The following is a 20635-nucleotide window of genomic DNA, read 5'->3' as shown; positions in this document are numbered from 1 at the left end:
TATGAAGCATGAGAGAAAGTGTAAATGGTAAGACCAGGCTGGTGAGTTCAGCACTGAGCGTGCTTCTTACAAACGCATTCACATAATTAGCACTAACATGGTGCACTGACAGTGAGAATATGAATGTTGACATTACGTTCAGTTCCTAACCGTGTGTGGCTGCATAGTGTTGTGATTATATGTGGCGATTCTGTCTAACTCAGTCTATGAAACAAGTTGGGGGGTTGTTTTGAACATTCATTGTTTTGATTAATTTGAGTGTTGGATATGTGTATGGATACTGTGTGTGTGTGTGCGTGCGTGCGCGCGTGTGTGAACACAGGGGTGAATTGGTTAGTTAGCACTGCTTTTTGGGTCAATGTGAGAAGCAGGGGTGATTTAGATGATGAGAATAACCATCCATATGTTAATCACCATATAACTGCACTCTGAGATCTCCCATTAAGAGTGTGAACTAATGTTGTGTGCTCTTACACACACATACATACACACACACACACACACACACACGCACAGAGAGAGGGAGAGAAAGAGAGAGAGAGGAGAGGGAGAAAATAAGTAGTCTCTGTTGAGTAATTTTGTTGGCCTCATTACTCCAAGTATTTGAGTGTATTTTGTCGCTTGTGACTGTCAGAGGTAAATGCTTAGAACTGTGTATAATTTCACACTCTGTTTGGAGTTTCCAAGTACAAATCGATTTGTGCGCGCTGCAGATGTATAAGTTGCTCGCTTGCGCAGATTATCAGGACAAGTGAAAGATGACACAATTGTGTGCAATTTGCAAAGCAATTGATTTGAGTACATGCGCTCTGTTGTGGAAACGCAGAGTGTGAATGGCAGACAGCTGCCTGAAAAGAGAGTTTGAAAAGATTCATTTACAGAGTTGAATAGAGCATTGTCTTTTGATAGCTACAGACATATGAGAACAACCTCGACTTTCATCACTGAGTGCGTATGATTCCAAAAGATCTTTATTCTTTATTCTCTCTCTCTCTCTCTCTCTCTCTCTCTCTCACTCTCTCTCTTTCAGAACCAAATAGGCAGACACAAACATGTCTGAATCAGCAGAAGCTGTGGCAGCCAACCTGAGCAGTCGAAGGAACATTACCATAGAGATCACCAACGTAACCAACAACTACTGTCTCCTCAACCCCAAGTCAGTGTGCAGTTACCTGACATCCAGAGAATATTTAGACAACATAGTTCTTCTTTCATTCTTCTTTTTCTTTTTTTTTTTTACATTCCCCCTGAAAAATCAAATAGTTACTCAGATAAGATTGCTGTCTCTGGAACACAGCCTGTATCTGTTTGCACACAGATCTTGTGAACAAACACGGATGAGGTGTACAAACTTACCTCCGCCATTATTTCTTGTGTGTGTGTGTGTGTATGTTTAAATGCTTTAAACTTTTGATATGTTGCATTAAGTTAGGAGTTCATTACCACCTATCTGCGTGTCCGTGTGGTGAATTCAGGGTGTTCCTGGAGAGTGGCGAAACTCACAATCCTCCCCAGCCAACAGTGCGCCCCCTAAAGACCGAAGTGTGCGCCTTCAGCAAGACCAGCGCCAAGGCGACCGGCAGCGTCGGCGTCCTAACCTACGACCTGTTCGAACGGAGCAGAAACGACTACGTCGAGACGCTGGCCATCATGTTCTCAGTCCCTTGGGACTACAACATCTACAAGAACTGGTTTGCAGTGGGAATCTACCCCAAAGGCAAAGAATGTAATGAGAGTCTGTACAAGGAGATGTACTATGATAAAAAACAAGAGGGTTTTGTGAGGGAAGAAGCCAACGGTTCAGGTATAAACCATGTGGGGAACTACTTGGACATCAAAGCTACCATGTCTCCAATGGGCAGGGCTATTATGAAGGTAGAGGTTTGGGATAAGTTGTTTACACCAATGGGCCAACAGAGTTACTGAGGGCAAGTCCAGCTTTCAAAATAAAAGCCACTTATGTTACCATGGAAGTTATTGCACTTGTGCTGTGTTCTCTGTTCTATGTTTTAGTCTTGTATTCGATTGTTTTTTTTTAAACTCCACAAAGTTAATGCCTGCCCACCATCACATACACACATACAGTTACATTCTAATTTAATATTAGCAGACATATTTCAACTTTACCTGGCACTTCCAGGTTGTAAAAGAATGAATAGGTGAATATAAATTGGTAACCAATGAATATGAGCACTTTGGATCAACCTGCATATTCAAAACAGCTTGTCTTGCATTTAAAGAGTCAAAGCCATTTCTCAACAGAGCAAGACGAGAGGTTTGTGTGTGTATTTGTGTATATGTGTGTGTGTGCGCAAATTGTGTAATCCTACATCAAGGCAACATGTTGTCCTATAAAGTCATTTATGGAAAAGAATCCCGATTTAGCTTGTATTAGCTTAGGCTTGACAAACCTGTTCTCCAAGCACGCAGCCAAATACATCTGCTTAGTGTTCCTGTCACCGGTGCTAACATGCTAAAACTAGCCGCCTGCCAAAGGAAGAAAAGCAATCGCGCTGTCCACATATCGTTACCAAAGCAACGGCGATAAAGAGTCAGCATGCCTTACATCATGTCTTACTGTCATTATTATGATTGTTCCTCTCATAGCATTCATCTCTGACTACCACACCCTGTCTTTAAGTAATGGAACCTCAAATATGTGGGTTTATAATCTGTTTACAAATCCTGGAGGAATAGGCTGTGCTAGCTCTGACAGACATCGTTGCTAATATTTTGGTGTTTTCTTGTTGTTGCTGTTGTTGTTCTTCTTCTTCTTCCTCTTCTTTTGTTTGTTTGTTTTCTATCTGCTTCCATACAAATCAAATACAGGCTTGTGAGGGCATTTCATAGCATGACTATACTGACTAATGTCGGTGTGAAATAAAAAAGAAACGCTTCCATCGCAGCGTCTCCGTTTTACTGTGTTATGTGCTCACAAAGAAGAAAGCAGTGTGGTAGATGTGTACACTAATATCCGAGTACTCAAAATGTTTCCAAATCTTTCAGGTTTTGAATAATTACCTCACATGCTTCATCGTTAGTAAATGTATGCTCATTTGGATTCAACTAATCATCATTATTGGGGGAGGGAGAGACAGAGAGAGAGAGAGACTTCATACGATCACCTCATGACACCTTTAGTTTTAATGACTCGTTTGATGGGAATTTATCTGGCCTATTTCCATATCATCCTAAATACATCTTCTGAGTGGAGCAACGCAAAGTTGTGAGGCTTATGAACGGTTGGTCGACTAGATTGTGCAATATTTCAAAGCTGTCAGAGCCAAATTACAAAGACACAAGAAAATAAACACATCACTTCCCACACTCGCAGATTGAGCACGGTAATTGACTGTCGATGCTTGTCTAAAAATGGGGGACGTGACATTTAATCAAACTCGCTAACAATCCCGTTATCTTGCGCCGAGGGGGGAGTGCCACTCACACGTTGGCGACAGAAGGAGAACGCGCGGGGGGTGGCAGTGCCGTCGTTAACCTCCACAAAATCAGCGTGAGTGAAGTCTCCGCTTCATGGTTAATTCGGGATTGTGAACACAGAGGTATAGATTGGGTTTTTAATAGCGTCTTGCCGTATTTTCCCTCTTGTCGATGGCTCGTGCTCCCGCGCCATTAGTGTTCACAAAGAGCGAACTGATCAAAGAATCTCCCGGCGTTAATCTATTTGCATAGAGCGCAATACGCCGGCATATACATAATACTCCCGCTGTTTAGGATCAATCTCGGGAGCATTGTTGTGTGGAGTGCAAAGACCGTTGAAACCAGCCATAAACAGATGGCGACTCCCTTCTCTTGCTTTGTGAAAGGATTTGGTGTATGAGACCGGATTTTATATCATACAGTATAATTCTCTCCTTTTTAGTTTTCTTCTGGAGTATTCATCGTGTGTGAATGAGGGTACAGGCATCCAGGGGTGACACAGACACCTAGTTTTTTTTGTTTGGTTTTTTTTTTAAAGAGGGCACTGATGATATTTTGGAGACAGTCTCAGTCTGTTCGAAATTTTGAACTTTACATTGGCCTGCTAACAGTAGATGATTTGTTATTTTTTTTAACAGGGGGGATGGCCCAGTTCCCCACTGGGGGAGGGGGTTTTGGGGTGATGGTCACTGATGCTACTCTATGGAGTATTTATAGGCAGGTTAAGGGGGATGCATTTTGGTCATTTCTGCTAACAAGGGAGATGGCATCCCCCCAACAAATCGCCTACTGCCTACTAGTAAACGATGATTTACGAGTGACTTACCATTTTGGACATAGCCTATTGCTTTTACATCCAGCTGCAAGTGCGCTGCTTTGGTGAACTCATTTAAGCTCGACTAAACCATATCCCTTCTCATGTATGTGTGACCTCCTATGTGTTTGTGGGTTAGTTTAGGTCAGGTCCCTCCTTACATTCAATTCCAATTCAGTATCCAATTCAGTATCCAATTCCATTCCTACAGACAAGACCCTCCACTTCACTTTTCCCACAGACTTGCAAAAACTGTGAATGTTCTGGAAACTGGGGAGTAACCTACCACCAGATTACTTATCCTGTTCTATCCAGTTATTTTCAAACAGGACAGAAGGAAAGGGTTTGGGGGGGGGGGGGGGGGGCATTTTGAATTGAGTCGTGGGCCTTTGCTTGAAAATGGTGTTGGATGTGCATGAACATGGGTAGGAGAGGAAGTTAGGATTAGCCTAATTCATTGATCACATGCACACAAATAAGAAAAATAAAACCAAATTTAAAAAAAACTCTTTCTTCAATGCAATGTTGCATACTAAAATAATATTCAATTTCCTTGAAAGTTAAGGATGATGTCATCCTGAAGTCTTATCAGCTATTTGTCTGTATTTTCCCAGCTTCAGTAAATTAAGATGTTCATTTTTACTGTTTATATTTTAACTGTTTACGTGATAAGATGGTGGAAATCACACATGTTTTGAGTCCACTCAACAATTCATTTTATTGCTGTATTTTGGGAGATATTCCCCTCTCACAGAAACAGTGAAGAATATCCAACAACTCATATAGTGCATAAGAAACAACCCCAGATTAGGATTAGCAGACCCTTTTTTTTAATGTAAGGTAGCCAAGACCCCTCCTGTAGAATCTTTCTGGAAGTTTCTTTACATGGAATTAGCCAATTTATCCCACAACCTCCACCTCCTCAGTTTTGGTGGAGGTGCTCACAACCTCACCGTCCACCACCTCCTCCACCATCGTCACCGTGGTCGTAATGGTTGAGGAGGACACCTGGTCTTCTGTAACTGTGAGGAAGAAGAAGAACTGGTCAGCTTCAAACAAGAAGCATTAACAGCTTCACTCCATTTTGTTTATCCGTCTTGATTAAAGTTAGCGATGCGTAATTTAGGTTATTGAAAACCAACTCATATTTTACCTCCTGGCCTAAACAACAGAGCATCCATTAAATTCCTAACGGGATATGCTAGTCTTGATTGGGAACGCTGGATAAAATCAACTAAATCATGTGATCAAACGTAATGATCACATGCAAGTTCAAAGTCAATACATCCTGTACCACATAGAGCTATTCTGAGTTTCTGGATCTATGAAATATCCTTAATGGTGATTAATATTTGATTAGTCTTTGTATAATAAGTGTGAATTTATATGGAGCTGAGAACTTTTTAACAAACCTGATCCCTCGATCACAGAAGATGCCTCAAAGCTAGAGACAGACAGAGAGACACACATTACAAACATGTCTATGGTTAGTGAGGGACTTCGGACACAGTTCATTAAAAACACAGCAAATCGACAAAACAACATCCCTCGCCTGAACTAATGGGTTCAGACTCAGTGGTGAGGCTGACGTTCAAAGAAAAGGTCAGTCGCTCTTTCTGTCATTTGGACTCATTCTGACTCTTGCCACAATATTTGTCTGCTGTCCCTCATAAATTGTCCCTCAACACTTGAAATATTGGAGGGTTTTGGGGGGAGGGGTTGCTTTGTTTTGGGTTTTTTTTTGTTTTTTTTAATAAAAGATTTTCGGCAACAACCTAAAATACACACAAAACTGTACCGATTTATTGTGCCAATAATGTCAAGGACTGTGTTGACATTGAATTTCCAGATGAATGACTTTTAAAATGTCATACGGCTAAAAAGACAAGCAAACAAACAAAAAAAAAAACAACAGCCTGTTACTTGAGAGTACAGGGCCCACAGTGTAGTGTATCCTGTTATGGATGCTACTCTCATTCCCATTAAAATCATACACAAACCCCCATTAAAATCACACATTGATGTACTGAGTGGATTTTGAAAGGTAAACAACAAAAAATATGGTTTTTTTTGGAGGAACATACAAGACAAATCACATCAACAATTTAATGCCAGAGAGAAACCAGTCAAAATGGGCCCTCCTCATGTTAACCAACAGTGAATCCTCGTTATGAGGCGAGTGTTCGAACGAACACGTGTTCAATACACAGGAGACAGTTCTAAGAGTCGATTTTCAACATTCACCTCGTTTCAAGCGCTTCCTCGATGGACTGAGAGCCGCACTCCGCGATTACTGTAGGGGGGACAAAGAAAAAGGGCAGTTTGGGTTGGAATAAATGGAAAGTGGACCTCTGAAAGTTAGCGTGACCCAACACCGATTCACCAAAAGTCAGAAGACATGCTCCTCAGAATTTTGTGTGATTTCAGTATGGGAGAGTAGCACCTTCACCACACGTGGCTGAACTGTGTGGCTGAACACACACAGCTCCAAAAATACTGAACCCTGTCACCACAAACATACGTTAGAGCCATTTTATAGGCCCAGCCAATAAATAACGAACCAATATGGGAGGCAGCAGACTGAAAGTGAATCCATGACACTATTTTTAAATGCCAAATGTCCAAGGCTTCATAGGACATTGGTATTAGAATAAGATGACTGTTTTCCATATTAATCATTACGCTTCAGTTGATCCTCAGAGGATAAAACTGTTTTCTTTCTACTAGAAACTAGTTGGAAATCTTCGTGATGCGTTTAAGTACTAATTAAGGCCAAAAGTAGACAAACAAACCCTGTAAAAATGGGGAAATTTAAATGTTTTCGTCACACTTACACGGGTCCCCCTGACTTTTGGTGGAATAGCAAATTTGAGAAAATATGACATTACTCAGAAATTATTCAGAAATTATGTTCTTTCACACTTCAGAAATACAATTAAGACATGTGCATGTGCTAAAGAAAACTCAAAATGAATGTAGAGTAAGGTTACAAACCTGCATCCTCGATGTTGGAAGATGTTGAATAGCTATAAACAGTCAGAGAGACAGATATCACATAAGATATGAGTTTAGTGTCATCATACAAGGACTGTACACAGAAAAATATAATCAGTCAGTCGGTGGAAAAAAAAATATCCTTCCTCAGAACTAACAATCTCCATCTGTTGTTTGGATTAGGTTTAAAATTAGGATTAGATTAAGATTAGTTTAAGAGCAAACAGGAGCAAAACAAGAGTCAATACAGATTAGAAATGGTAAACAGCACAAGTAGCATGAGTAACGGATGTGGGGTAGGCTGCAGCTGACGGGGTGGGGGGGGGGGGGGTCTCAGAGGAGATAGAGGTAAACAGTCACCTTATGCTTGCAGCCTCCTCAATGACTTGAGAGCTGGACTCTACAGTAGAAACAAAGAAGGGGGGGGGGGGGGGGGGGCACAGAACAAACTGGATAAGAACTTAGGAGAACTGGACCTTTGGAAGTTTGTTCATTAAAGCTAGCATTGGATAACCAAAACCTAACAGGGTGCATGATTTTTGATTGGTTAGTGTCTTCGGTGGATACGATGTTGATGCAGTGCAAAGATTCATGACTGTCAAGTCCTTTACTCATGACATGAAGGCTTCTGTGGGTATGAATACATGTACTGACAGTTTTATGATACTCATCATTACAAAAAATACAGACATATTGACAGATGACAATGTCCAATGAGAACGTAAGGCTGGAATAGTTGAGCTGGGTTGCCAGAAAAGTGTCAAGGTTAACAACCAATAAAATTTCAGGTGGGAAAAGTAACACCCTAAAATTCTTAAATAGGCTTAAATAATGATTTTCTTCATAACCACATGGCCGGGGGGGGGGGCTATGATTTGATGTGATAATTTATCAGATGAAGTGGAAAGAATATAATGTGTTTGAAATAAATAAATTATATATATATATATTGTTATATATATTGTTATATATATTGTTTAATATAAGTGTTCAAGGGAACTGGTAATTGAGGAAATTTAGGAGAAAATATGGAAAAATGAATTAATTTTAACGTTGGTGTGTTAAGGTGAGGGCTTTTCACAAACCTGAGCTCTCAACGACGACAGATGAAGATTGGCTAGAGACAAAGAGAGAGACACCATTGAGTTTAATTTGATTCCAGTTAGAGAATTCAAACATAGCACACAGAGAGAACACAACAAATAAACGTGAAAACATCTCTCCTTCGGACAAATGGAGCGCCCCCCCCCCCGAGCGAGTTACACTCAGCCTCTGGGCTACAGCTAAGGTCACAGGTCAAGTGAACAGCACGTTCGACCCAAAAGAGAAACAATCGATAGAGCAGATTAGGGCACATCACCGGTCGACACAAACAAGCAGCAGCTGAGAGGCAGATGAAAGTCAAGGTCAAAGTTCACCTCAAGTCAGAAGCCTCCTCGACGACCTGGGAGGCGGACACTACGTCAGTAACTGAGGGAGATAAAAAAAAAGGAACAGATTAGATTGGCTCAAACGAAAACAAACACAGTTTTTGTTTATTATATATCTAAAAAAAGAATTTTGAAAAGGCAGGGAAAATAGCTTGAGAATAACAGTGATTTAGTACATCACGTTTTACAAACCTGAGCTCTCGATGACAGGTTGAATGATTTCACTGATAACAAAAGGAGGCAACACAAGAAAAAATGAGTTCACAGATTGCGTTTAAACTCAGTTCACAAAAAAAGACAACACAGTCAGTACTTCAGTATGGTGTGATCGACAGATTAACGCGCTGAAACTCTTTTGGTGTGGATTACGGTCAGACTTGGGCTTAAGGTCAAAGTGAAGTATCTTTGGTCAGAGTGATAAAAGTGGCTGCGAGAGGGAAAGTGTGTCATTTCTGGAAACAGCAGTCACACGTCACCTCACCTCGTCTCCGTGATAGTCTCAACGCAGCTTATCACCACGGGAGCTGAAAGAAGAAAGAAACGGGGAGAAAAACAGACAATATGAGTCCTCCTGAATTTGTTTTACGTAAGTATACCACGCACAAGAAATATCAGAGAGTCCACTTCCGACCCGGCGCCCCAAAGCTTTCGGTGGGAAAGGGTCTTTAACCAAAACAATTACCGTCCACGTCACATGAAGACACTCCATTTCATTGTGAAAGTCAATACAACCGAACTTCAGAATTATTGAATGTTTATCTCAGAAGAACATATGACTGTTCCAATAAAGAACCCAGACCGCAAGTATGTGAATGAATATGTTCAATGCTTTGGCACATGATGTGTGTCTCTTTTGCTGAGAAAATGTATCTTTAAATTACTATGCACATTGGGTTCTTAACTTATTTAACAAAGGATCAAATCCAAAAATATTGGGAATAGTAAAAAATGTGTTCCATAATGAATATTCTTCTTCTTTTTTTTTTTGTTCATGCTGGGTGTGAACGCATGGGTGGGAGATATCACTGTAATGCCCAGCTCAGACTGAGGGGTGAGGTCTCAGAGAACACTGGTGTGTCATTTAGGTGAGGTAAGAAAAGGTGAGGTCTAAGCATGAAATGAGACAGTTTATTTGCAACTACAGAGGGGTTGTTATATTTTGAAATGATGGTTTATCCAGAAATGAATGTGCACATAAAATACAGACACACACACACACACACACACACACCATATATATATATACACACATAAAGAGAAAGAGAGATTATATGTATATAGTTGTAGATGGAAAGAGAGAGAGAGAGAGAGAGAGAGAGAGAGAGAGAGGGCGATGTACAAACCTGAGGTCTCGACGACAGTTTGAGAGATTTCACTGATAACAAAAGGAGGCAACACAAGAAAAAATGAGTTCACAGATTGCGTTTAAACTCAGTTCACAAAAAAAGACAACACAGTCAGTACTTCAGTATGGTGTGATCGACAGATTAATGCGCTGAAACTCTTTGTTGTGGATTACGGTCAGACTTGGGCTTAAGGTCAAAGGGAAGTATCTTTGGTCAGAGTGGTAAAAGTGGCCGTGTGAGAAGGGAAAAGCGTGTCATTTCTGGTGAAAACCAGTCACATGTCACCTCACCTCGTCTCCTTGGCAGGCTCAATGCAGCTTATCGCCACGGGAGCTGAGAGAAGAAGAAACAGGGAGAAAAACACACGATGTGAGTCCTCTGGAATCTGTTTACATAAGTATACCACGCACAACAAATCTTGTTTAAGACAATGTATCTTTAAATTATCATGTAAATCGGGTTTCTTAAATTATTTAACAAATAATCAAATCCAAAACGATTAGGGATAGTAAGAAATGTGTTCCATAATGAATATCAATATTTTTTTTTTTTTTTTCGTACAAACCTGAGGTCTCGAGGATAGTGGTGGAGTAGCTGGAGACGTGCAAACATAATAAAAACAAATCAAACGCAGTTCAAACAAAACACAACAAATCAATACAACGGCTAACAGTACTGCTCGGTTTAAATGAAGGGTCAAGGTTACGGTTCAGGTCATGTTTGGGATCATACAGATGTTTGATTCACAAGAGATAAAAGGTCAAAAGGGGACTCTTGTACTTTGGTTGGTCAATCCGACAGTCGACGGGGCGAGGTCAAAGGTCAACACCCGGATGACAACTCACCCCAAACCGCTGGTCTCCCTAGTGAGGCTGGAACTGGATGACATCTCATAAGCTGATGAAGGACAAACAGGACACTTCAAATCAGCCCTGATATCAACTAAGCTGTCAGCAGTTCATAAGCATTCATAACGAATAATCGTAAGAGAGTGTAACTACCCCCTCAGTTCATAAGCATTCAAAACGAATAACCGTAAGAGAGTGTAACTACCCCCTCAGTTCATAACCATTCAAAACGAATAACCGTAAGAGAGTGTAACAACCCCTTTAGTGCATGTACTGTAGGTGCTGGATACTGAATGGCTGAGTCTTAAACTGATGTTCTCACTCAGTTTGTGGATCTGAATATGTAATATAATATAATATAATATAATATAATATAATATAATATAATCCAAGTTGTTGGCCACACCATGACTGTATATTAAATCAGAAATCATGCCGGGTGTGAACGCATGGGTGGGAGAGATCACTGAAATGCCCAGCACAGACTGAGGGGTGAGGTCTCAGAGAACACTGGTGTGTCATTAAGGTGAGGGAAGAAAAGGTGAGGTGTAGTCATTAAGCATGAAATGAGACGGTTTATTTGCAACCACAGAGGGGTCGTTCTATTTTGAAATGATGGTTTATCCAGAAATGTATATATACATAAAATACACAGAAACACATTATATATATATATATACATACATACATACATAAATACATACAGTTTGATATTGATTGACTTTGACTGACAAACCTGAGCTCCTGGTGGAAGAAGATGTGGCATAACTGGAGAAGAAATAAACACAACACAGTAGATATGAGTGAAATGAACAGACAGCAAGTCCACGCTTAAGCACTGTGTGCTTTACAGGTTACCAGACTGATATTCTTTGTCTTAGAGGATGTAGCAAGGCTTGGGCTAAGGCCAAGGTTAAAGTCAAGGTTAAGGTCAAAAGCATCTTTAATACACGGGGTATCGGTGAACAGTGAGTAGGATGGGAGGGAAGTGTCTTTGGTTCAACTGAAGGGGAAGCGAAAGGGAAAGTGTGTCATTCGTGGGAAAGGTCATTTTGGGGCAAAAGGTCAGACGTCACCTCACCTTTTCTCCACGACCGTCTTGGCAGGCGGAAGGTGGGACACTACAAACAGAAACGGACAAAAAAAAACAGGGAAACTAAGGCCTCAGACGTTAATATTACCTGACTATGACGCAAAAGATCAAAGAATACGCTTCTGGCTGGGTTAACAAAAATTTTCATTTGTATAGTGTCTCTGACACAGATATTTACAGTGCACTAAAAAAAAACCCATGTCACAAATCAAGTTTAATATGTACATTCAACAAAGTTATGAGTGTGACCAACAAAGACTACAGATCAGAACCAAATGAATCTCTATGTTTTATCATAACCATATAAGTGTATTGGATGAGGAGTAATATATTAGTGTTAACATACAAGTATATGTAAAGTAACAAGTATACAAGTAACAAGTATATTTGATGAGGATTAAGTATGTATGGTATAAGGGGTTTTTTTGGAAGAAGGCTCTTAACAAACCTGAACTTTCAACTGTCGATGTGATGTAACTAAAAGACAAACAGACACAAAACAAAACAAAACAAAACAAAACAAAATATGAGTTCAAACTAACAAACTAACACCGCGTGCAGAAAACGCGAGAGCTAAAGGCATGTTTCCGATCGCGTGATACAGGGACTTGACAGAGGTTGCCCTTTTAAGGTGATTTAATATGCGTTTTACCTCTGATGCCGTAAAGGTTAAGGTGAGAATTTTGAGGAGAGGTAGCTTCTCATCACTTAGTGTGAAAGGGCATTTCACGCCAAGAGGGAAATACTTGTAAGGTCAGGTCACTTTAGCGGTGTCAAAGTTCAGCGGTCAGAAATGACCTCACCTTTTGACGGTGGTTTCCCTTTTGGGTACAGAAGACACCCTGGTTACTGCAAGAGAGAGAGAGAAAACAGATGAAGCTGATGCTAAAAACAGATTAGCTTTCTTTAATAAATATATTTGATACTGGTGTTGAGAAAGCTACTTTAATATACCAAATTATTTCACACTAGCAGAATTTAGGTGACATTGAAGCTACTTAAAAAAAAAGAATTTGTTTAGCTAAAATTAGTTTGGGTAAAAAAAGAAAAAAGGTACACTACACCACGGTGTGTTGCAAACTGAACTGAATGAAAATATGACTGGGCAGATTTTAATGTGGTTCTGATGGTAATGAACACTGATGAAAATCTGTGAAATTTTCATTTGAATAAATATTTTGTTTTCTTTTGTGTTTTTGTTTTGTTTTGATTGAATATTTGGGCAAGTAGTTCTAGTTGATAAGGATGCTCACTGAAAAAAAAAAAACCAACAAAAAAACCCCACTGCATTAAACAGTAAACTTTATACTTTGATACTGACCTGAGCTCACACTTGTAGATTGCATGGGGAGTCTGAAATTACACAGAGAAACACATCCCGTCACACACACACACACACACATTAACAGTGTATACACACATGAAACATAACATCTGGTGGTTTCAGTGAAGTCACTCTCCAAACTGCCAAATTCTTTTGTTCTCACCCTGACTACGCATCATCTGACTCCAGCACTCAGGTGCTTATCTGGGACTGTGTTGATCTGAACCGGGCCCATTTAAAAACAACTGCATACACTTTAGTTGTTTAGCAGTTTTAGATGTTCCTGTTTAAGAGCTCTCAGAATCATGTCTCAGATCTGTGTCCGTCATAAGATAACCTATTCAGTCCCAAACTGTTTATCTGAGTTTTTTTTTTTGTTTGATCATTCAGATTACACAGTGGGTTCGGAAAGATTAACCTGGTTCTACTATGGTAGTTCAAGAAGAATTGGAGTGTCTTTTTCATCCACTGGATTGTAGTGCAATAACGCCATCTTGAGGCTGAGTGGGTAACAACACCCATAATATGAGTAACTGACATTTTAGTTGGATTCCTGTCCAAACAATATGCAAAAAAAAAAAATTTTAAAAATTGCCCATGACCTAATGTAAAAATGTACTTGTGTCAGTATTTCAGGTCTGTTTATGGCTTTTTACTTGTGTCAGTATTTCAGGTCTGTTTATGGCTTTTTAATGGCATTTTGATTTCTTACATTACCCTTTGCTTTTGAAGTTTGCTTAAGCAAAAGGTCAGGGAGTCTCCCCATTTTAAGTGAGGGAAAGAATAATGACTTGGAGTGGTTTTTATTGAGCTATAAAATTCCGAACGGCTTTGTCAAACTCTCCTGTGAGAAATAACAGTGTCTCATAAAACCTGGCACGGAGTAAAAGAGAGGTACGAAACTACTTCGAAAGCCACAAAAGATCCATACGGGATATTTAAGAAAGCGACAACACCCTCATTCTGATAATGAAAAAGACTGGTAACGGTTAACAGTGTTCCCATTACAGTTCTGAAACGTCATGGGGGTATTAGAAAGGCTATCAGAGTCTTACACGTCACCACCACCCTCCAAGAGGCGTTTGTATTCGGCGATCTCCATCTCCAGCCGGGCCTTGATGTCGAGCAGGGAGCGGTAGTCCATCGACTGGCGTTCGGTGTCGCCCCGAATCTGAGCCAGCTGGGCCTCCAGGCTGGTCACGGTGGCCTGCAGGTTCTGGAGGATGGAACTGTATCGGACCTCTGTCTCGGCCAGACTTCCCTCCAGAGATGCTTTCTGCAGGGGCAGGAAATCAACCAGCACACACAACATCTTACTCACATAGCCTTGAACACAGAGTTTCTCTGTATGTGTGTGTGTGTGTGTGTGTGTGTGTGGTTACAAAGAGCCTGGGTTAGTTACAAACACCTTGTTGAGGGTTTTTTGGGGGGGGGTTTTGGCATATGTAAATATATGTCTGTATTATGCAATATACAAGCTCCTCCAGACGGGAAAAAACTGTCTCAGAGTGTTGGGGTGGCCACCGTGTTGTCCATTAGCACAGATATATTTAGTATATAATACTGCTGGGTAAACAATGGCTGTAGTGTTTGTAGCCTCTCTACTGAGTGGTGGTCAGTACCTTTTGTTTGTTTAGTTGTTTGTTTGTTTACTACTGTTCTGTATTTACGTTGGGATCATGTTTGTAGTTCATTACCAGGGAAAGCATTGCCTGCAGTTGGATCTCCAGGTCACGATAGGTGGTTGTACCGCTTTTCAGCTCCACGCTGCTGGTCTGCAGGACCTCACTACGGCTCTTCACCTCCTGCTGGAGCGTCTCAGCCTGGAGGGAAAGACAAAGACAAAAGCCTGACTGATGCTCAGACTCCTAAAGAGAAGACAGAGTTCTGAAAGAGGTCAGAATAGAGTTTTACGAACAAATTACAGAGAAGGAAATTACTTACACAATCTATGGTGCTTAAAGGTGCGTGTGTGTGTGTGTGTGTGTGTGTGTGTATACATATATATGCATGTGTGTACCTTGGCGTTGAACCAGGCCTCAGCGTCTCTCTGGTTCTTGAGCACGAGGCTCTCATACTGCGCCCTGATCTCAGAGATGACGGCGTTCAGATCCGTGGCTGGGGCAGCGTCAACCTCCACCTGGACCTGACCTCCCAGCTGAGTTTTGAACGATATTGTCTCCTAGACAACCCAGATATAACGTAAACATTGAAGACTCCACCCACCCGCTAGATAACCTTCCTGATGAACATTACTCTTTCAACATTTACACATTGTCTATACAAAAAAAAAAAAAAAAAAAAGTTTTATTACTGCTGACTAACTTATAAATAACAACTTTCTAATTGTTCTCAAAGTAACAGTTCAATTTACACATGTCGAGTTTGACATTTATTTCATTTTAGTATCTCTAATTCCCTTAAACAGAGACTTAATTGTTAAATTACAAGACGAGACAGGTCTGTCAGACTTTAAACAGATCAAAGCTGTCAAGTGCCTTGTGAGAAATATGACCTAATGGACTGGAAACCATTTGACACATTACTATGCTAAGTATTTCTCACATTAGGACCTGTGCGGCTTTACAGAGACCCAGATGGGTGTTACCTCACAAGTGTTATGTTAAATTCAGTGACTGCAAAGCCCTGTGGAAACACATACCTCAATGTTGTTGTTATTATTATTGTTGTTGTTATTAATGTTCCTATCTATCTGTGCTAACCCTTTGGAAACCCTACCTCCTCCTGTGTGTTACGCTTTAACTTTAGTGTTTACACTAATCTGAGGAGGTTCACCTCTGTGTGGTTTTTCTTCAGGTAAGCCATCTCCTCTAAAAGACCCTCCATTTGAAGCTCTAGGTCACTCCTCACTAGAGAGATCTCTCCCAGAATCTTCCTCAGCCCCGCGATGTCTGCCTCCACTGACTGACGGAGGCCAAATTCGCTCTCGTACCTGAGAGAGAACCAGGGACTGTCACTTTTCGGTAATACAATCTCGACGTCGTGTAGACTGTCACCAAAATATTCTAAAATGTTTAGCGCATGACCGTGTTACAACAATCCATGGTTAATACAATGTTCTGGGAATTGCAGTGGAACAAAACAGAAAATTGTTTCCAGAATATTCACCTACAACATTCAAAAATGCTGTGGGAACGTTCCCAGAATCAAAAATGTTTGGCGAAAACGGAACGACCATGATTCAACAGCGGCTTCCTTCGGTCTTCCTCGCTTTTTTCCGAACACGTAATCATCAATAAACTGATAAAAACGAGTAACAGAAGCGTGAAAATCAAAATGAAGGGAAAAAAAAGGTCAAGGGCGTAGCTGAGAAAGGGAGTGTCTTTTTAAATGTTATAGAGGTACTGAAATGTCTTGATTTCGCGTCGTTTCTTTTGAGTTATCTTTTTGGTTAACGCTAATTTGACGTGACTTGATAAGTGAAAGCACTCAGGCATAAATGATGCAACATACCCACAGGCCCTGGGTTGGGCTCCTGGCTAGGCGGGCGCCGCCCCCACCCCGTTTTTTTTTTTGTTTGTTTGCTTTTTAATGTCAGCTTTATCAGATCATTAGCCGCAAAGAAAAGGAGCAAATAAGAGAAGCGAGAAAATGGAGGAGAAGGAAGAGGTGCGAACGAGAGAAAAAAAAAACAATTTTCTCTTGGGTGTCATTCATGCCCTCGAGGTATTGTTGTACTCTTAATTATATAAAGATTATTACACAACTTTGAATACACAGCAAAAAGCAGAAAACCCAAACCACAAACTGTTTCTAACCCAGCGATTGTACTGGTTCTGCATTTTGGCATTAATCTTTCAGATGAACAGCCAACAGTTTAATTATCATTCCATTTTGCCTCCAAGCAAAAAAAAAACAACCCATTAATCATGATTTAAATAAAAAGCAAGGAACTACAGGTGTATTAACGTTACATAAACTGTATGAAGTTAAATGATTAGAGTGTTCAAGAGAGGTTCTTGTGAAAGGTTTAATACGAAACTAATTCAATGATATTGTGATTCCCCGAACAGTTTGAGAGCAAAATTATTTGTACCACTTCCTCAAGTGCGTTGTTGCTACCCGAGTCATAGACAGAGAAGGTTTGTATTGAACTCACTTGATCTTGAAGTCTTCTGCTGCTAGTTTGGCATTGTCTATCTGAATGGATAGATTGCCTATCACTGCTCCAGCGGCCAGAATCTAAAATAAGCACAATTAATTTAATGCATTATTATATTTATACATTTGTCAGAAGTCAAAAGCAGCATGTGAAGTTACCTTTTCCAACTGAACATGTGAATATATTTTATTTTCCTCTTTCTAATGATTCAAGACCCTTCACTCATTCCTCTTTGCTTGTTCTGCTATTCCTTTCACTTGTTCTAAAATGCTCTATTTTTGATTGAATGTTCCTTATTCTGCCTCTGTCACTGACTCTCTGTCTATTTTTCTCTGTGTCTGTCTCTGTTTGTATAACTGTGTTTTTTTGCGGCTGTGCTTGTGTGCCTGTTCACTGCCTGGTCCAAAATCTAAACCTTCTCCTTTCCTTCAGCGCCTCTCACCGAGCTAGTCATAACCATCAGTCTCTTCCATCTATCTGCTGCAGGGGTTTGGTGTGTGTGTGCATGTGTGTGCGCGCGTGTATTTGCATGTGTGTGCATGTGTGTGCGTGTGTGTGTGTGTGTGTGCACGCGCGTGTATTTGCATGTGTGTGTATGTGTGTACGTGTATGTGCGTGTGTGTGTGTACGTGTATGCACTTGTGTGTGTGTGTGTGTGTGTGTGTTACCTTGGCACGGAGATCGTCAATAGCAGCATGGTGAGCTCCGAGGTCAGGGGTGGAAATTTTGTTGTGGGTCAGTCCCCATTCTTTAATCTGAGCCTCCAGTTTAGCATTGGCTTCCTCTAGTGTCCTCACCCTAAACACAGTTAAGTCATCAGACACCCTCTCCTCTACTCACAGACTAGTCTTATCAGTCACGACAGATATAAAGAGGAATATAGAGTGTACATGGAAAACTGAAGACCGAAAATAAAAAAAAAAAAACAGGCATTTAAAAAAGAAAAAAGAATTTCTGATTTGAAGCATTGATTCAATGAATTATTGCTTCATCGCTGATTGAAACAAAAATCCGTTTCAAAAGACTCAAAGTGTCCCTGAAACCATTTTCAAACAATACACTTAAAAAAACAGTTTACCTAACACAGACCTCAGGAATCTAACTGCGACAACGCGTTTAAAACATTTTGCATCACAAAAACTTGTTCAAACTTGTTCAAATTCCTTGAAACAAAACTTGCTCTTAATCATTATTATTATCATTATTATTGTTATTTTTATTTTTTTTACAAATTTTGATTCTCATTGTGATTCATTGTAAAGAGCATATTAAACCTATCGAATGTATTTGCACGTATTTACTATATATCTGTCCTTGTGCACAGTACCAGGGAAATGACATGTATTGTTTATTGTGGAATATGGAATTGGGGAGATGCTTCATAATGCATATTGTGGAATATGGAATAAGGGAATGATGTATATTGTTTAATGCGTATAGATTGAGTTGCATGTGAGGGGGGGGTGTGGATGCAGTACCTCTCCAGGTAGCGCGCAAGGCGGTCATTCAGGTTCTGCATGGCCTGTTTTTCGCTGACGGTGACGGCCGAAAAATCGCCCCCGGCCTCCATGGAGAAAGCCCCGAACCCGGCGCCTCCACCGCCTCCTCCACCGCCACCTCCGGAACCAAAGCCCACGGAAAGACTTCCGAATCTCCCCGAACTGGAAGAGGAGGAGATCCGGACTCCTTTGCCTCCGGCGCCCCCATACACGCTCCCAGCCCGGGCGACACCCAGGCCCCCCACAGAGCTCAGTCCCAATCCCCCACGACTGGAGAAACTACTGGAGAAACTACTGGACATGACTTGAGATGCCATGACGACAAGAACAGAGAGAGGGAGAGAGGAGGGATGAGTAGAGAGGTGCGTGCCTGCCTGTCTGCCTGGTAGAGGAGAAAACGAGAGTTTGCTTTGCTGGAAGGGCACAGACGTGGTCCCTGGACTTTGCTCACACACCCCCGACTTATAGCCGAGCTCTGTGTGGGTGGGGCATGTCAACATGACAGGCTCATGTACTCCTCCATGGACCTCAGGAATGTGCTGACAGGGGTGTACCTAAAATGTGCCGTGGCAGTTTGTGCATACACACACACACACACACACACTTGGATACAGGTATGCATACACACACACACACACACACACACACACCTGCACACACACCCTTTGATGCATTTGATGAGCCTCATGTTACTCTTGATCATCAACAGTGTGTGAAACACAACAGAATTCTCTAAGAACAATTCCCCAAGCACGTAGAGAATGAAGCTGCGTACAAACATATACCATCCAGATATGAGCGAAAAACACAAATACGCCAAAAATAACAAAAAAACGCAGGCAAACAACAAAACTAGTGAGAAAAAAGGGCAGAAAGAAGGAGAGAAAAAAGAGAGAGGGGAATGATTCATGTTTAGAAAACTGAGGAAGAATGCAATGTGCGTTGACTGGAGAATGTTTCTCTGCAGAAACATTATACACATTATCGTTTAATTAGTTTCTCCATCGATGTGAACAGGGAAACGTCAACTTTTTATATCAACTTGTGACTCCTACGACTGAGCAAAATATAAACAGAACCAAATCAGTGCAGAGAACACGTTTTCTACAACTCGCAGTCGAAACCTGAATGTTTGGCATTTTACACTCCCCCAGTCTCTACTTCTAGGACATATTATGTAATCATGGGAGTCCAGAACTGATTTGTGTGTGTGCATGTGTGTGTGTGCATGTGTGCATGCGTGTGTGCATGTGTGTGTGTGTGTGTGTATGTGCATGTTTGTGTGTGAGAGAGAGAGAGGGAGATGAAGAGAGAGTGGTGGGTGGGAGTTCCAAAGTCATGTGGACTCTTCAAATACTACTGAAACTGAGCCCTCTCTCTCTCTCTCTCTCTCTCTCTCTCTCTCTTTCTTCTCTCCTTGCCTAAAACATGTTCCGTTCGCACAGGTTTGGCCTTTCCCACCGGGGAGTGGAGAACAGAAGCCCTGAGGTGACAAGCAGTCACGGTTAAGTTGAAGTGATCGTAAGCGACATTAACCCAAAGCCTCCGAGACACACTTTGTTTCTTTTAGCGATGGTAATTCACACAAGCCAAGACTTCTCTCTCTCTCTCTCTCTCTCTCTCCCCCTCTCTCTTTCTGCCCTCCTCTCTCTCTCTCTCTCTCTCTGTATGTGTGTTATATAAGCGCCTTTTTCATGCTCAGAGGCAAAGAACAAATGATAAATGA

The 20635-nt window shown here is 41.0% G+C and overlaps 2 protein-coding genes across 2 annotated transcripts; one reads left to right on the top strand and one right to left on the bottom strand.

Annotated features, from left to right (window-relative positions):
- The first annotated feature begins 1052 nt into the window (after positions 1–1052).
- On the top strand, positions 1053–1926 carry apnl (actinoporin-like protein). The gene is made up of 2 exons (XM_030794100.1): positions 1053–1156; positions 1476–1926. Exons 1-2 carry the CDS (start codon positions 1053–1055, stop codon positions 1924–1926), a joined length of 555 nt encoding a protein of 184 aa, XP_030649960.1.
- A 3226-nt stretch (positions 1927–5152) lies between these two features.
- Positions 5153–19211, bottom strand: LOC115829757 (keratin, type I cytoskeletal 13-like). The gene is made up of 8 exons (XM_030793924.1): positions 18889–19211; positions 18079–18208; positions 17408–17490; positions 16084–16240; positions 15308–15469; positions 14985–15110; positions 14350–14563; positions 5153–5274 (listed from the first exon to the last, which is right to left on the bottom strand). Exons 1-8 carry the CDS (start codon positions 19209–19211, stop codon positions 5153–5155), a joined length of 1317 nt encoding a protein of 438 aa, XP_030649784.1.
- Positions 19212–20635: the final 1424 nt, after the last annotated feature.

The sequence above is a fragment of the Chanos chanos genome, chromosome 16, assembly GCF_902362185.1.
Source record: "Chanos chanos chromosome 16, fChaCha1.1, whole genome shotgun sequence".
NCBI classification, from domain to species: Eukaryota; Metazoa; Chordata; class Actinopteri; order Gonorynchiformes; family Chanidae; genus Chanos; species Chanos chanos.
This window is presented reverse-complemented; position numbering and strand designations above follow the sequence as displayed.